The sequence below is a fragment of the Saccoglossus kowalevskii genome, chromosome 22, assembly GCF_978046115.1.
Source record: "Saccoglossus kowalevskii chromosome 22, keSacKowa6.1, whole genome shotgun sequence".
Classification (NCBI taxonomy): domain Eukaryota; kingdom Metazoa; phylum Hemichordata; class Enteropneusta; family Harrimaniidae; genus Saccoglossus; species Saccoglossus kowalevskii.
The window spans coordinates 23,800,867-23,820,061 of NC_140662.1; the positions used below are offsets into that span (position 1 = coordinate 23,800,867).

Sequence of the window (19,195 nt, forward strand, 5' to 3'; positions counted from 1 at the left end):
GTTTTATATTCTTGTGTCATATTGGTGAGCGCGTGTCACATTATGACTGGTAATATCGTCAAACTGTATTCTATACCTCTTCATTAAAAAATAAAAGAAACATATTTTTAATTCATGTGACAAGTGTTTTGCTGTCTTATCGTTGCGGTAGTCTGGTTTAGGAATTGGAGAAAGATTGTTAATTGTTTTATTTGTTTTTAAATAAAATCAAAAACTGGAGTGAAAAACGAATGAAAAATGTTTTTATTCAATCTGATTGAAGAATTGATTTACGCAGAAAAAGTAAAACACGATCTTCTTAATTACAACAAATAAAGTCACATATGAAAGGAACTTCATGTAACAGTAAACAAAATAGGTCGCGTGTAAATATCTTTCCGTTTGAACAGTTTGTTATACATGTAGTAGATAAAGCGTGATCTCACGTGTCAATTTCATATCTATCCATTTCGAGCCCACCCTCGTACATCAGAAAACTTAAATCGGAACTTGTCACTAGATATCCTTCACTTTTACCATATAGTTTTATGTTAAGCTGTTTGCTTACAAAATCCAAAAAATAAACTATTGTTCACGCAAATTACGTGCCACTCTTATGAAATCAAATCAGCGATTTTTGAGTCATTCATCATACGTCATAACTCAAAATACATATAATGAAAAATGCAATAATCATTTTGTAGTTATAAGATAGGTCCTCATGGTTGTCCCAATTTATTGAAAAATTCGGACGAATACTATTAATTTTTTGATAGGTATGCAGCGTACAACGTGTTAACGATATCAGACAGGTTTTCAAATAATGTTGAGATAATAAAAGAAAGTGACACCATAAACATTATAATGAAAAGGTAAACTAGTTTTGTTTTTAATTTATTTTTACTGTGACCACATTTTGACAAATGTTTTGTTGTATCAAAATATACGCCCTGTCCTAAATGACAACACTGCCCTGAAACGTCACTTCTAGGTTTGCACTCCTCTCTAAAGATGACATTTTTTATCTCTAGCATCCCCAGATAACAACAAGCCTGGTTCCGACAATCAAGAGAAGTTGTTAAAAGCGTTTTCTTGTTTTCTTGTTCTCTTGTCTTGTTCTTAGTCGATGTACAGGATTGGCGAGAAATAATACGAGAATGATCGAACATTCCCGACATTACTCATCAACAGTCGCTTTCTCCCATGTGTATCAGTATATCTTGGCAACTAAACCGTTTTACGTCACACTATTTAGATGAAATATTTGTCTAAGGCAATTTGTTCATGCCCTCAGACGTTATTCACTGCGTAGTAGAACTTTTAATATTCAGTTGCTCGGCATCTTCTGATGATTAAGCCTGGTTAATCATCGCCGACATTCGCTGACTATCAAAGTCGTATTCAATGTCAATGTTTGAGGTCACGAACTTCTGATATTAAAATGAACATCCCAGTAAATAAATACAATTATCAGTAGAAACATCCTCGACCGATAACACAAATAAAGTCTCTTGTCTTAAGGAGTTCTGTGCATTTTCTCTGCTCGTTCATGGTTGGTAAGAAGTGTAGTTAATACTGTCTGGAAACTCGCGAAGTTTCAACAATAAGAAAACGGATTTTGGACATTTCTATCAAGTATTTATTATAAGTACTCAGTTTGGGACGAGGTTTGAAAATTATACACTTCTATGTTGTTTGAGATCGTCTTCATGTCCATATAGTGTAAAATTGGTGTCTGCTGCAATAAAGACCTCGGAAAACCATTTGCTTTAAAAAATGGCAAAAGAGAAAAAAGACTCGTGTCAGCAGGCAGATTTTCCAATGGAACCAACAAACATAACGGAAAATGGAAAGATGTCTGTCGGTGATGTGAAAGCAGTTAAGACAGCTGATGTTGTAGTGAATGAAAAAAGTAAGTAAACATGTCACTTTGTTAATACCGCGTTAAGAATATAAGCTGTGCGCTGTGTGGAACAATCTCTAATTTGACTAGAATTGATTCATGTATGTGAGATGTGTCAGCAGAGAGGAGAAGGGAGACGTAATGATAGATATAGAATGAGAACAGGTGATGAGAGAAGAATTGAAAGCATGGAATATATGTTCCCTTTAGTTCGTTTTCCCTGTCACATAAAAACTGTAAAAAGATGGCGATACTGATGAAGACGATGTATGATTTTGCTTTAAAAAAATGTAATTTTTATATGTAAGACATTTTAGGTATGGCTCAACATTTCAATGATGCTTGACCTGTTTGTCGTAAAACTAATAACAACCCCGCCTTGTTTTGGATAATGCCGTTCATGGATCAATAACGTGGCCGTTCAGTGCTACAGGACACGTGCGGTGCATTGTGGGTCATGCGTGTCTTCTTCATTCAACAACCACTGTATATATCGAACTTCGGATATTTTCGTCTCATTAAAAACTATAACCAACAAATCGATTTAAAACTAATTTTAAAATAATAAACTATTCATATGAAGATGGTGGTGTTTGGTAATTAAAGGACAACCTTGAAAATAACTTTTTCGATTAGTTGCTACTGTCAACGTTGGTTTTGATTTCCATTATCAAATCAGCTTTTCACGTATATATATATATATATATATATATATATTTATCATATTCCAAATACTTTTTCATTTAGTTTCCAAATGCCACAGGAATTCTAAAGATTAATTCCTTACAACATCCGGGTATTTATGAGTTGATTTAAACACAACAACGTCTTGTCTGACCTATATAACATTTCCCGCCAATTAGTGTTGAGAGACGCCGTCAGCTGTATACTTGTGTATTGGCCTTGGCGGGCAATATCGCCTACACGCATTGTCCAACAGGAGCTAGTTACTATATACAGGGTCCAAATAGCAGATACGTACGTATATTTGACACACATAGATGGAGTTTATATTTAAACAACGCGTTCCTTTCTTATCGAACTAAAAAAAATGAGCACCTGAGATAAGAAAAACGCCACAGTTACTCCGACCTAACTTTACAGTTCAGATTATAGATATGATAAGTCATGTGACTGGCAACATATGTCGATTTCAAGCCTTTCCGTTTATTACATGTGATGAACTCCCTATCTTTACTTCCACTACAACCGCCTGATAACGGGGACATCATCGGATAAAACAATGAGCGTAGATGGGGCCTCCAATGGGATGTGCTGATTGTACAACTGATTTTCCAATTGTGTTATCCCACAAACTTGGCGTTACAAGAACGCGTCTTAAACACATAGGCATATAGGTATTGTATTAAAAGTACGTACGAGTAATCCAACGCGCATGCCCATTTGCTTATTTCATTGATTATTGGACTGACACGTGTCCGTGGCCAAAATAAACTGTATAGTTCACAACAATTCACAAGCTGGAGAAATGATTAAAGGGAGGTGGTCGTCGCGCTACACATGAGGGAGATATGGGTCTCATATAAACAAAGATGGCGACTTTCATTGTTGCGCAGAATATATACACACTGTGACGTTACCAAGCTTTAATTAGGTATTATAGGTGATTGGAGTGTATCGAGGGAGTCGGGCGTTAATTAGTGCAAGTCCCGCCCAGGTCAAACCTCATAATTAGAACATCCGTCAGAGCAGCGCATTGGATTTTGGGAAAAAGCAATGTTTTTCAAAACAAATGTCACCAATGCGCGGCGTGACGACCACCACCCTTTAAAATACAATATCGGACACAATATTGGGAAACTATTCAACACTATTTGTATTGAATCTTTAAGGAAAATAGCAACATCAAGTTGTAGTTGTTTGTGGACGTTAATAGTGAATGTCCATGTCATCTAGACCTTCACAAGGTCGTAGCGTGAATGACCTAAATTGGGTTTACTGGACTCAGTGTTGAGACAATGGGGTTCAATGTTCACTGGTAACTATTCCTACTTGGCGCAAAGGTCAACATGACAGCCCTGTCTAAACCCAGCGTCACTCGTGTAAGTGTCGATCACAAGGGCACTGGTCAATGCATATGGGGTTAAGAAAAGAACGATGGCGTCTTCTGTACGGAGGAATATTCTCCAAAAATACATAATTAGGAAAAACACTTTCTAAATTGGCCACATAAACATTTAGCAAATTTGATCAGCAGAATCTAAAAAATACCTATAATTTAGTTCAAAACATTCAAAGACAGGAAGACCTTATTTGATGATGGACATTAATTTTGTTCTTGAGTGCCCCATACTAGACAAGCGCCACTTTCCCAGGAGTTCCACACTTACACTCCACACCATTCTACTACAGGTTCGATATGAGAACGATGCACCTGTTCAATCTCTATCTCTTATCATGATTAATTATAGCTAAGGAATTAACATATCAGAGAGGGTCTTAGTACTATGTCGATAGCTCACGGGATGTGACAGAAACAGTATGAGGGAGACTAACAACGACACAGTGGAAAGGGCTGCATTTACTATGAATGATCACTAATCAATTCGACTCAGCACCCATCACATCAGATTTAAAGGGCGTCGTCGCGCCGCACCGTGATCGACATGGGACTCATAGCGACGTATACAACGCGTGTAAAATAAAATGTTTATTTACATGAAATTCAAACACGTGATGTGCGGATACCATCAGACTATAACAGTCAGCTCAAAAATAAAAACTTTGTTATGATACTGTTATATGTAATACACTATCTTCGGAAAAAAAGTGATGTCGATATATAAGTAACATCCCGTTCGTGTTGTAGACACACATGCGGGGGGGGGGGGGGTGATCGCGTAACTCGTTGTAACAGCGATGTTTCATTGCGCTTCTGTCGATGTACATCACACACATAACTCACGATGGTCTAAGTAGATGAGAAACGAACATTCACTGTTTAAACTACTGTTCAAAACGTCAGTGCTGTCATGTTCAGTGTGGGTCCCATGTTACATTTAAAGTGTGTGTAAGGTACGTTGTTTAGTTATACAATATTCAAACACGCTACATGATGACTTGACAAGTTCGTAAAAGGAAATATTAATATGTATTTTTTTTTCATATTAAAGTTAATATGTAACATTTTTCTATGTTTTTGTTATAGCTATACGTTCACAACAGACCATTAACAATGAATTCAGTATTGCCGGTATTTCTCTGATAAAAAAAATCTGCATAATGAGTTAGATTAATTACGACACCATGCTATAAGGCTATACTATTAACACAGTCCTCAGTTTGTAAAGTCGCGTATGAACGCAGTTTCCATGTGATAAGGCCAGTCACTCAGTGAGCACGTGATTTCTGGCGTACCATCACAATCTTGTTTGTAAATATGCAAATACGCACGTGGCCCTTATAAATCGTTGTCGTTCATCACTCTGTGGCGTACTCCATATTATACAAGATTTCGTCGTGCGAATTAGAACAAGATTCAAGTTCAAGACTCACAATTGCCGCGAATGTCTTGTTTTATTGAAAATCTCAAAATTGGCAAACAGAGCTAATAATGGACAATTAAACTAAGTGTACAATCTAAAAAATACAACAACCACTTATGCACATTAGTAATCTAACTAGTTAGAACAGGTTAACCAATTAGAGCAAGTTAAATATTAATTAGGTTAACCGGTCAGGCTGGATTATCGAATTATGACAGGTTGACTAATTAAAATAGACTAAATAGTGAATGTAGAAATTAACTGAGTGGGTAGTCAAAATTGTGTAACAATAGAGTGATTAAAACAAGTTAACCACGTAATATGTTACTAGTTATGGTAGGTTACTTTGTTCCGTTTTCCATTTTTTATGTGTAAATGAAGTGTATACACAATTGACTATAGGATATTCTCACATCAAAATTAATCTCTGCTCGACCACCTCTCTTTTTGTCGACTCATCATCTTTAGAAATTTGTGCACCTCCCCCGGCGCCTTTCACACCCCCCCCCCCCCGCTTGTTGACATCTAATTAATAGTTTGTTGCGTTTTAGAATACCACCACAATGACCGGTGAGTGGAAACACGACTAACAGTCTATTAACACTACACATGAACTCAGCAGATGAGAATCCATATCTAGCGCACTGCTAAGTTGTCATGGTACTTGTTTACTTTTTATAAAACAGTGCTTGTATATTAACATGGGCAACGGAATTTGAGTGGACCCCGTGTTCAACTCGTGATCCTAAGTGTACATGAATTGATCGTTAACTCTGGTATCTGTATTGCACACAGCACCGAAATAGCTAGCATAAATCTGCATACAATTTGCATATAGTTAGCTGATGATCATAACTGTGCGCACGTATTAGAGCAAGATGTAACGAAAGAATAAATAACTCAAGTTCAGCATTTTCTTCCAATAATTCATAACGTATACAGTACAGTACCAGGCGGTAATTAATAAAAATGTTATATATTAAAGCTATGTGATTAAGACACAATTGTCTGCATTTTTATGTAAAACTGTTAGTTCTATTTTTTCAAGATTATGGAGAATTAAGTACCCCCTTTTCAGCGTTACGTGAAACTTTCATTTTAGTCAAATTGTGGAATCAAGGCCCTCCCCTTTTAGTCAATCTGTATAATTAAAACGCCCTGTTTTAGACAAAATGTAGAAGGTATACTATTATATAATTTCCACGAAGCCTGATCATACTTTGTGAACCTGGGTACACACAATGAGTATACTGACTATAATTGAGACTTCGCTGTCAATAATTACGACATTGAGCTTAAACTTGGCCAATCACATATTGGAAAACAGAAATACTAATTGGGTAACAGATATCAAAGAAGCTGACACATTTGTAAGACAGCGCCACCATCGATTTGATAATGTTTACGCAGCTAGCCGGCAGCCCCGATGCAAATGAGGTTTAAACTAGTTTTCATCTTGAAAAGATACGCGTTACGCAAGCAAAAGTGAAATTCAAATCACGATAACTCGATGAATAAAGGTCGTATCGCTATACAAATTTCAGAACCGCGATACTTTTTATGGATCTCAATGGGACTGAATTTTTGATCTGTGGAGTAGAAGTGTAGATTTCGGGATTTGGGTATGTGTTCGGAAATAATACCTCCTGACTTATGTTTTTAGGTTTGACTATTTTCCTTCAAATATATGAAATATGAAATGTCAAACTATAAGTCATGTGAATGGCAATTTTCTGCGATCACAAATAATTATGCTATCGGTCGGCGAAATGATCGAGAAAAAAATCATTGCGCAAAAGTGACAGGGTGGCCTCGTCCGTCACATATTTTTTTGAATACAGCATGTATGTACCGGATTATTTTATTTCAGAACTTTTTGCTTTCTTGCTTTTCCCTATAGCAGCACATATCAACGCAATGATCGTAACTGTTTTTATTTTTATTTTTTTTGCAATTTAAGATGACAAACTGTTTTTAGATGAAAAAATTGATAAAGAAATTATGATGGAAGAGGATCTTGAATATGATGAAACAGCTTCAGTAAGTATATTGTCAGTCAATTTACTCAATAAGTTTTAATCAAATTATACCAAATTATTGCGATATTAAAGTTGACTCTGAATTTCGAAAGAGATACTCAAGCAGTAAAACACGTCTCAGGTAGATAATTCATATGACAATTACTCTTATAAATAAATTCGAGCGCTGAGGGCGTAATTAAAGAGTTTGATACTGAACGGATTGATTTCTTGTATCCGTATATGAGCTGACAACTTGGGACCAAATTCACTGTATTATTGGGTGGTTTCGCGCAGTGCTACAAACTATGTGTGGCATGATGATAGTTGGAAATGGACAACCTTGCAATATAAGTTACTATTGTTAGCAAGGAGTTGCGTACATTTGAGTAAAAAAATGCAATCTTTCACAATATAATTGTGAACTTATCGCATTCCCTCCAGAATAAATTTTAGTAATAATAATGCAATAAATCACGTGATAAACTTGGATGAAATGCTCGGTCGTATATCTTGTTCGTGAAAGATCGGACAATTTCGGCCAGATGAGTTCAATATCATGAACGCGCACACATTTATCCGTTTATTGTCTTTCAGTGTACGGAGCGATATCCCAAATCTATTTATTTTATTATTGGTATGGAATTTTGTGAAAGATATTGTTATTATGGCATGAAAGGTAGGTCAAAGGTCAACACAATATCTTGGTATTTTCTGTATTGTAAGAGTACGGATGATGTTTTTAGGAGGGGAATTGCACTGATTTGTCAGTCGAGTTTCCGATTCAGTTTTTTTTTCAGATTTGAAAAAAAGTATTATATTATTGTTATTAAACGTACAACATTGACCTTCGTATTCAAAACACGCCGTATTAAAATATACCGCCGGGGTATAATAATTAACATTTTTGTTCATTCGTGATTTGTAATTTTTTCGTATTTTGCAGCTATTCTTATTATTTATTTCACCGAAATCCTTCTTATGTCCGATGACCTTGCAACGGTTCTGTATCACAGCTTTGTTCTCCTGTGTTATCTTACACCCGTTGGGGGCGCTATGATATCTGATGGTTTCTGGGGAAAATACAAGTATGTACAAATAATCCTTCTTACTATTATTATGTAATCAGGTTTTTCTCTGTCTAGGTATTGAACGAATAACTAGAAATATCCAGTCAACATCGATTCGTCGTGAGGAGGATAGTATTTTACATCGTTTAATTTACGCATTCATGCCGCAAAGACGAGATGTTGCGCGAGACAATTGTTATCGCTTTCATAATTATCGCTAAAAGACTACGTAAGGAGAAGTTTATGTCATAAATGATTATATAAATGAATATATATTACGTATATTTTATTGATATATTTTTGTTATATATTTTGTTCATATATTTCTCCCGTGTCAAGTGGTACCGACACTGGATCCCGCACTGGATGAACAAAATGTCTGATTTGATGACGTAATCACTGCAAGCCACGTCAGCTTCAATGATTGTACTTTTCTTCTTTGATTGCAGGACCATATTCTGGATATCCTGGATTTACCTAGCGGGTTGCGTCCTGATGTCACTGTCGTCCATACCAGCGGTTCAGTCAGATGACCCTAATCTGTAAGCAACCAACATCTCACCTTGTGTTGTAGAATGCAAAATAATAGTATATATTTTATAGTTGTTTTTTAGGCGTAAAATGTCAGTAAAATAATTGGTGAAAACTTTTGGTTGCTAAAGGGCGCATTTCATGGAAAGGGGTTAATGATTTCCATTTAAATTAATAGTATACGCTGAATTTTCCGATATAATATAGCGGTAAATGGTCACGTTATATTTGAGCATGCATGACACAATATATCAAACACATTCAAACAACAAAATATTAACAACGAAAGCAGGTGACTTAAAGTCAATGAGCAGTTTCAGGATAAATTCACCAACAAGTCTCATTCAACCAATCAGGACACCTGTTGCTTGATTAGTGTGATTCGTAACCAATCACAATGTTGACCTAAATTTTGATCTAGTACGATTTTTTTTTTAATTGGGAAGTTCTATATACTAAATTCCAACTATGATTGTATGTTCTTTATATGGCCACATGAGGGCGTCGTTTTCACTGCCATATTTTTTTTTTTTCAGTACTGGTACAATGATAAGTTTATTACTCATCGCTATCGGTACTGGTGGAATCAAACCATGCGTAGCAGCGTTCGGTGGTGATCAGTTCAAGGAAGGTCAGGTACGTCACGTGACCTCTTGGGCACTACGTACTGTGAATCAGTATTCAGCACATTTTTTGAGGTAGTGAAAATTGATCTCGAATTTTAATTTAACCGTCAATGTCAGAAGATGGCACAGTCACCCTATAACTGAATTTTGAATTTGTTGAAATTTGCAATATTTCAACAACAACAAAACTTGAGCAGCTCACGTTCATTGTCGCGAAACGTCGTGTTTGGTATGAAGTACTCACGCTGTGAAGTGTAAGCAAAAATCTGCACTATCTGTGAATGCGAAAACATACCACATCAATGTGTTTTATTTTATCAGACGTTGGAAATTCAGACGTACTTTTTGATGTACTATTTTGCCATCAACTGTGGAAGTTTATTGTCAACATTCCTTACGCCAATCCTCCGAGAAGATGTTCAATGTTTCGACAACGATTGTTACCCGTTGGCGTATGGTGTGCCTGCTGCGTTGTTGTTTGTCGCTATAGGTAAGTCGACAATGAGCCGCACCCGACAACGTATACGACACGACACTACATTATACTACGATACGCTACGCCACACTACGCCACACTACGCCACACTACACCACACTACACCACACTACACCACACCACACTACACTACACTACACTACACTACACTACACTACACTACACTACACTACACTACACTACACTACACTACACTACACTACACTACACTACATTACACTACACTACACTACACTACACTACACTACACTACACTACACTACACTACACTACACTACACTACACTACACTACACTACACTACACTACACTACACTACACATTATTCGACGCATTGTCTTAATATGTGGAAACACTTTGCTGGCACATTTTAGCATTACATTTCAGATTGTTTCGTAAACACTTTGATCATTATTCACAATAACCTGCTATAATTATTAATGCAATTCGTTTCAGTCATATTTGTGGTTGGTCGATACACTGTGGGATACGTCATAAATCCGGGCAAAGGAAACGTGGTATGGGAAGTCTGTAAAACCATCGGGGTACGTATAGAAAGGGACAGCTGTTGTCATTGCTTACATTTCGTGTTTTTTGCCTTTCTAGGAACTAATACGGAACGAAGCAGTTAATTTTCAAAACATTAACAGCGTCTGCGTAAGCGGCTTTTTTTAACTTTCCCATGCTGCAGCACATTTCAGCGTGCATGTTGGGATACAAACGACTTGGAAACAAGAAAACCGATAAAATAAAATATACAACTCTAAGTCATATCACAAGAAATGGTCCGCCATGGTATTGTCTTGTGACCAGAATGTCTTGGTTAAAAACAAACAAATAGCACGTGCAAACAATTAGATCGGTCCAGATCCCAGTTTCTGTTAAAGATATGTATCCTGCCATGTTTTCTTCTGTCGACTGGGTGGCATACTCACATATTATTATTTTTTTATTTTAGCGTGCGATTATGAATAAAATAAGGTACAGAAAGGCATGGAAAGGAAAATACGAGCACTGGTTGGAATATGCCTCGGACAAATACTCGGTGAGTATGTGCACATGGTTTTAACGCAATGTGCTTGTGTATGATAAAATGTAATAGTGTGTATTTTAGTATGTGGTCGTATATTGACTCACAACGTTGCGGATTGGTTCGTGCTAACTCTGTCTGCGTAAATACTGAAAGTCTTGGCCAGGAATTCGTTTAGGAATATATATCAAACATCTAGCGTATTCATAGAGAAACAACTGAGAGATATATTTTGCATATAACGTCTATATTTAAAATGACCTTCAAGTTAAACCACCCAATGTTCTACGTACACTTGGTGGACAATGAACTAAACAAATAAATGCCCAATGTTCTCTGACTGACTTTTGTTTATTCGTCTGGATATACTGCTACAATTCCGCCTTAAGGGTACGGTGCATATATTTACACATTTATGTTGTTCCTCCCACAGAAACAATTGATAAACGACAGCAAGTGCTTACTGCATATATTGGTCATGTACATTCCACTTCCGGTATTCTGGGCGTTATTTGACCAAGTAGGCTCGCGATGGACTTTGCAGGCAACGCAGATGGACGGATCAGTAGTAAGTTTATGTACTACAGTGTTTTTAATTTTTTTATCTTCAATATTTGGAAAACCTGGAATATAGATCATTGGTATTTATTGTCAGTCGTTTATGGCAAGAAATGTGTATTGTCGAATGGAATTCAAAAACGTGCGTGAAGAAGTAATTATCTAATTTGTTTAACACACTTATACGGCACATGTATGGAATTCAAAGGGCGTCCAGGAGATGTTAAAAATATATGCGAAAACTTAAATTAGCATATAATATTCGTTTTGTTTTTTGTTACAGGGAAATATAACCATAAAACCCGATCAGATGCAGGTGAGTAAATAATTAACAATGTATTAAACATTATAAACAATGACTTTCATTGAATGTGAGTTTACATTTCTTTGTCACATTATACAACAAGTTTCGTCAATGAGTGAATAATTGGATCAATAATTAATCCGATATGAATTATTTAACATTGAATATAATACCAAATATGGTAAATAATTGAAAACATATAATGTGAATGGTGATAACAGTCACATTTAAATGATTATTTTTGAAATGAACATTCAGTTATGAGAATTAAGTTAATACATTTTGCAATGTGCTCTAAATTAGTTATCGGTAATTTCATCTTATACTATGTCAAACCCAGACTACGTCATATAACTACGGTAATGAGAGATCGTATAGTGTGACAGCATTGCTACACTTACAGCTATAGACGCAATTTCTTGGAAACTTGCACAGTAAACCAACAATTTGTCAAGTTCATTCCTGTGACCTTATGTATTCATGTATTACATGTAGGTGCTCAACCCGCTGTTTATGATTCTACTGATTCCAATATTTGATAACTGTGTCTACCCACTGCTCCGTAAATGCGGCATTCGTTGTACGTATCTGCAACGTATGACATGGGGGTTGTTCTTTGCTTCCGCCGCCTACGTCATCGCCGGAATATTACAGGTTCAAGTCAGCGTAAGTATCTAGCGAGAATATCGTTACTATGATCAACCGTGTTCAATAGTTTGTTTTGTTCTACGTCACAGTGTTGGATCCATTATATTTGCCACATACAAAAGATAAGTAAAAAGGATCTTTAACATACCTAGACGTATATGTGTAGATGAACATAGAATGGAAGCAGGAATATTGCTCATTTAAATCTTTGTGTGTGTTCGGGTATTTGTGGCAAAATCTCAAGATCGTTAACCTTCTAAAGGTTCTAGTATGAGGCCTGGGTATGACCTTGTATTTAAAGAAACACATCATTTCTGTTGATCAATGTACCACTTTTGTTGAGAAATATTTCTACTTTCATTAGTACGCACTACTCAACGAAGTGCTTTTAATTCTGGACAAAATGTTGTATTGCTAAGCAAATTTAAAGTATATTGTTTCTTTTGTCATTTTTATAATAAGCCTGGTTCTCTTTATTTATGAATTGTTTTCATAGTTTACTAGTAGAACGTGCTCACTACCACCCTTTTTTACGATCGTGTCTCATACATGTTTTTTTTTATTTAGAAAACCGTGCGTGTCCCCCCTTGTACAGAAAATCCAGGCGAAACTGGTATAACGATAATAAACGCCGCACCCTGTGACATCATGGTGTCCAGCGCAAAAGGAGCACAACTAGTGCCATACGCAGAAGTAAGTGTCGTTTAATGTCTCACAGTACTGATCACAATGTCCATAGTGTTGTTGTATTTTAAGCTAATGTTTGTTTCGGCTTCTGTTTTTTTTAAATTATACTGGACGTTTCCAAATGCAGAAATTAATTGGAAAACATAAATTTAAATTAATTTTTTTGATTTTTTTAAATAAATCCTAATAATCTGACATGTTGATCATTATGATCATAATGTGTATAGTGTATAATGTTACTACATGTTAATTGTTACTGTGTGTCAAATGTTATTGCATTTTATTTATCCAACCACATATCCTCAAATGATTCGAATTTAGTCCAATATCGAACAGGACGACCGCGCTTTAAAGCGGGGGTGTCGTCACCTACGCATGCGTCAGTTGGCCATAGCGTGCCATTGTTTACAAACAAGCGTCTACCTATGAGCCTTTGCGTATTCAGCGTGTGTTGTTATTGTCGCTTGGTGACAAAAGTTGTATATAGGCAAATTTACAGGTCCACGAACACAAAACAAATGATTGACTTCACAATCCACAATGACATTACTAACCAGTACACTACACTGCATGGTCAAATCAGAGAGAAAGATATATCATTGATAGATGACTATTAAATAAATATGACCGCCAAACAAATAAACAAACATCCCCATCCTTAAATACGTTCATCTCATAACTTTCTAAAGTTCGCTTTTTGTGTTATGTTAATAGTATGGCGAATACATTGAGCTGTCTCCAGGTGAATACGAATTTAGTATTGAGAGTAACTGCACCCAATCAGCTACGTATGTATATGAACTAGAAGAGTGTGAGGCATATCGTATGCTTATCGGACAATTCCCGGTGTATGAAGAAAGTAGTAACTCATATGTTCCAGAACTCGATGTTGTGCTGGTGAGTCAAACCATAAGACAACTGACAGTAAAGTCAGATTTAATTTCACTAATATTTGTTGTTATATTCATAAAATACAGTTTGCATTTGGGATCACACATAATGGTTATATTAACATATTAAACGAATATTTTATTTCTCCAAGGTTCCAGACAAGTATGATAAACCAGATAGAGGCATGGTGTTTGCTAGGTAAGTCTCGGATATATCATATTTACGCATTTATCTTAGCATGTCGTTTTTATTTTCTTCTTGAAGCAATCGCTACATGCTACTGAAATATTTGATGATTTATAATCTGCTTCATCAGATTTGACATCGTCGATCTTACTAACATATACATGATCTTAAGTAAGCAAATAACACCGAATAAACGGCAAGGTAAAGACTATGTCTAATTATAGTAAATACGTACTGCGTGCGTGACTCGAACCGGCGCTCGCGTACGGCACCTAATCGCCTAGCTTCACGCCACTACACGTCTTCCCCTCGGCCACCGGGCATCCCCAATAAAGGATGCTTAATAACCGAGCTTATTACGTGCAGAGAACGTGAAACCCGTCCACGCGATACGCGCCACACAGCATGGCCAGAATGCGGCAAAGGCCTTCAGATCTGGCTGTAGTAGGATGGTGAAAGTAACGGTACAGCATTTTAACAGTGAATAAGTACTGAGAAATAATTTTTAAACTCATAGTTGCTGTCGACATAGGAAGTAAAGTAAGCAAATAACACCGAATAAACGGCAAGGTAAAGACTATGTCTAATTATAGTAAATACGTACTGCGTGCGTGACTCGAACCGGCGCTCGCGTACGGCACCTAATCGCCTAGCCTAAATGCTGTACCGTTACTTTCACCATCCTACTACAGCCAGATCTGAAGGCCTTTGCCGCATTCTGGCCATGCTGTGTGGCGCGTATCGCGTGGACGGGTTTCACGTTCTCTGCACGTAATAAGCTCGGTTATTAAGCATCCTTTATTGGGGATGCCCGGTGGCCGAGGGGAAGACGTGTAGTGGCGTGAAGCTAGGCGATTAGGTGCCGTACGCGAGCGCCGGTTCGAGTCACGCACGCAGTACGTATTTACTATAATTAGACATAGTCTTTACCTTGCCGTTTATTCGGTGTTATTTGCTTACTTTACTTCCTATGTCGACAGCAACTATGAGTTTAAAAATTATTTCTCAGTACTTATTCACTGTTAAAATGCTGTACCGTTACTTTCACCATCCTACTACAGCCAGATCTGAAGGCCTTTGCCGCATTCTGGCCATGCTGTGTGGCGCGTATCGCGTGGACGGGTTTCACGTTCTCTGCACGTAATAAGCTCGGTTATTAAGCATCCTTTATTGGGGATGCCCGGTGGCCGAGGGGAAGACGTGTAGTGGCGTGAAGCTAGGCGATTAGGTGCCGTACGCGAGCGCCGGTTCGAGTCACGCACGCAGTACGTATTTACTATAATTAGACATAGTCTTTACCTTGCCGTTTATTCGGTGTTATTTGCTTACTTTACTTCCTATGTCGACAGCAACTATGAGTTTTATACATGATCTTGATGTTTTTATTTTCTGGAAGCATCCGCCAGATACAAACTTATTATTTACTTATTACATTATAATTTTTAATTATAATTTTTATGGCGAGAAAACATCAAAAACACTACAATGACATTACTACTTGTCAGTTCCACTCTGATGCTCATAATTGTGTCGCCAGAAAATAAAACACATCCTTAGCTGTCTAGGTGTTGTTTACACATGTTTAGGTCGAACATCCTAACAATTACCGCGTATGTATTTATTTGGTACTACAAAGACGCGATCATGACCCCCTAACCCAGTTATAATCATCAAAATGGAATATATGTAAATAGTGCAATAAAATTTAAAAACTAAATTTGAATCCTATATCTACTGTACTTCAATTCCGTGGACTCACTGTTTTTTGTTTTATTTTTTGCATTTTCAGCTTTGTTTTTACTAGACCGTCTGAAAGTGAATATTATGAAGTTGATTTTTACAGCAATGATTTTTCATACACGGTTAATGCCACACGGATTCCAAACACGCAATTCCGTATCACGGAGTGGGACGAATACGAACCAGGAAGGTAAACGTGTTAACACTCTCGTGTTTGGGTGCGTTTGACACGCAACCTAATGTTTTGTTATCCCCAAGCTGCATCGCGCGTTCAGTACTTGTTCAACGCTGGTGTGAAGTATTTGCATATTGCGTAATTAATGTTTTATCCCGTGACGCCTCATACGTTAAAGGTATAGCAAACTGTTGAGAAAACACCACAATGACATTCGAAATAACGAAAGTACAAAAATTCATCACGTTCTACATTTTTTGTTTATTCAGTTACTCTGTGTGTGTCCACGAAACAGTCGGCAGTCTGTGTGCAATGTATGATGACTATGTGTACACATATAACGGAGCAGTATACACATTTGTGGCGCAATTATCAGACAATTCAACCAGAGTGAACGACAAAGTAAGAACTAATTTTCCCGCCAAAACGCTGGTACAAAAATTAGTACATATTTAAACTAATCGTTATCGCAATCGCAATATATACTTATCGTATTGGACTCAATTGTTCGATTTATTGCGACATTTTTATTTAGTTAGATTTGTCTAATTTATGATGACTACTATAATGACAATGCCGTCTGTTTCATTTCTGTAGGCGACCAATACTATATTAGTGCAACACGAAACTGTCCCAGCAAACACGGTGAATATTCTCTGCCAGATACCACAATATTTTGTTCTTACTACTGGTGAAATCATGTTCTCGGTCACTGGATTGGAATTTTCTTATGCGCAGGTTAGCATTTTAATAAAACAACATATATTATCAATAGAGGGCGTCGCTTGTCTCCGGGAGGGGGCGTACTTTTATGAATAACTAAATACTAGTATTCAGTTATTAGATAATGAAAAATTCAGTCTCTATATTTTGATTAGCCTTTATTCAAATTCATTAAAAATATATTTCTTGTTTTTTTGTAATTATTTTTTGTAATTATTATTCTGCACTCGTTCAATATAATATATGTATTTGTACAACACATCATTTCATTTTAATGCCACTTTCTGTGTATACCATAACAGCGATTCAGATATTTACATAATAAGAGCCTATTTGCATATTTATTTAAAACGTTTATCGGACTAACTTCTTCAAGAGACTGTTCATCATGGAAATCTTGAAAAGTAGTTAATTAGTGTAGTAAATATTAATTCAATATGACCTTAATAAAAATTTCTTGGAAATACAAGCTGTGGTGCACCTGAGTCTAATTCTACCTACCCGGGGAGGGGTTCGCGTTGATAAGTCAGTTGTACTCACGTGACAAGTTCTGGTTCACAGGCTCCATCAAGTATGAAGTCGACATTGCAAGCTTGTTGGCTGCTCAGTATTGCAGTGGGTAACCTAATTGTGATTATTCAAACTATAGCAGCGCCACCAAGAAGTATGGTAAGTTTATCTATATTGTCAGCATATTGCAAGCTCTTTCAGATACATACACATACACAACTGATTAACATATCCAATTTATTCAAAATTAACCTTTAACCTTTAAACTACATAAGTGTTTAAATGATTAAGAACTGTAGCGAATATAAAATTTTGTCTATTTTGTCTAGAGGTTTTCTAAAAACAATAGATCATTTTCCGTACGTTATGTTTTAAGATAAACACTTCATAGAGAACAAAACATATTTTCGTTGGCACTTATATTCAAACCTATTTTTCTAATTACATTGTTACCATTATAAGTTATTGAGCATTATGTTTATTTTCGATAAAAATCTTGTTTATATTTGATTTGTTTAAACATTTCTGGATTTGTTTTACTTAAAACAAAATAAATTAAAGCTTTACCTAATAGGAATATCGAAAATGGTTACTGTTTTTCAAAACATTTCAGTAGATTTAGAAAAATACTGTTTTCCAGAATAGTTTGTCTTCGTTTTTCCGTGAAACTTATTAAGTATCAACTTCTGAATTTGTTTATTTGCTTATGTTTTATTGAGATCGCGATTTTTTCTACTATTTGAGACAATTTACATTGGCGATTATGTATAAGAAAGAAGCACGTGCGAATAATTCAAACATTCTCACTTTTGTTACAGGCTATTGATTTCTTCATGTACGCTGCTTTGATGTTCGTCGTGGCTGTCATCTATGTCTTCATGTCCATTTGGTACACATATATAGACCCACTTGATTACATTGTAAAGGACGATTCAAGCAGTATCAGCAGTGACAGTGACGATGACGACGAGAAAAAGAAAAAATCAGCAACCAACAGTCTGAACAATTCTGAAGATTTCGCAAGGGACAATCCAATTGACGCAACGGAGGGAGAGGATTAACCACGAACAAACATACAAATATGGCTGACGCCCATAAAGTTTTTGTACTGCCCTTCCATAATTCACGGTTTTTGCTAAAAATGAACTCGAAAACACCTCACCTGCTGAAAAGGGTGTTTACAGACAAGTGGTATTACGATATCCACTGAACTGAATATCACATGATATGTATATACATAACAGCCACTAGTTTTGGGGTATTTACCCCAAAAGTGTCATTCTGAAAAGAAATTCAATGTTGGGTTTCACAGTTATAAAATGCCGAATTATGCATCTGTACATCGTTGTACATTAGAATTTGTCTAGATAACATAGGAGACGGACGTGATGGACTGTGGAATACATGTACTGAATGTAGTGAACAGTATAGAGAGGACGATAGTAGCTAACTATAATCCTTGGTAATTATTTACCTATACGTTTTAGGAAATTTAGACTATCGATTGATGAAGTGTAGATTGCCCGAAACGTCTGGTCATATTGAATAATTAAAGGGCGGTGGTCGTCGCGCAGCGCGTGTTTGAATTTCGTGTAAACAAAAAAAAATTTTCACG

The 19,195-nt window shown here is 36.4% G+C and overlaps 1 protein-coding gene across 1 annotated transcript; it reads left to right on the forward strand.

Moving 5' to 3' along the window:
• The first annotated feature begins 1,755 nt into the window (after positions 1-1,755).
• Positions 1,756-18,641, forward strand: LOC144356213 (solute carrier family 15 member 1-like). The gene is made up of 20 exons (XM_085495837.1): positions 1,756-1,891; positions 7,349-7,428; positions 8,004-8,085; positions 8,353-8,494; positions 8,926-9,018; positions 9,544-9,643; positions 9,955-10,123; positions 10,585-10,673; positions 11,087-11,173; positions 11,592-11,726; positions 12,000-12,032; positions 12,516-12,686; positions 13,236-13,361; positions 14,070-14,252; positions 14,398-14,444; positions 16,222-16,362; positions 16,617-16,749; positions 16,945-17,085; positions 17,632-17,739; positions 18,399-18,641. Exons 1-20 carry the CDS (start codon positions 1,756-1,758, stop codon positions 18,639-18,641), a joined length of 2,439 nt encoding a protein of 812 aa, XP_085351963.1.
• The last annotated feature ends 554 nt before the right edge of the window (positions 18,642-19,195 follow it).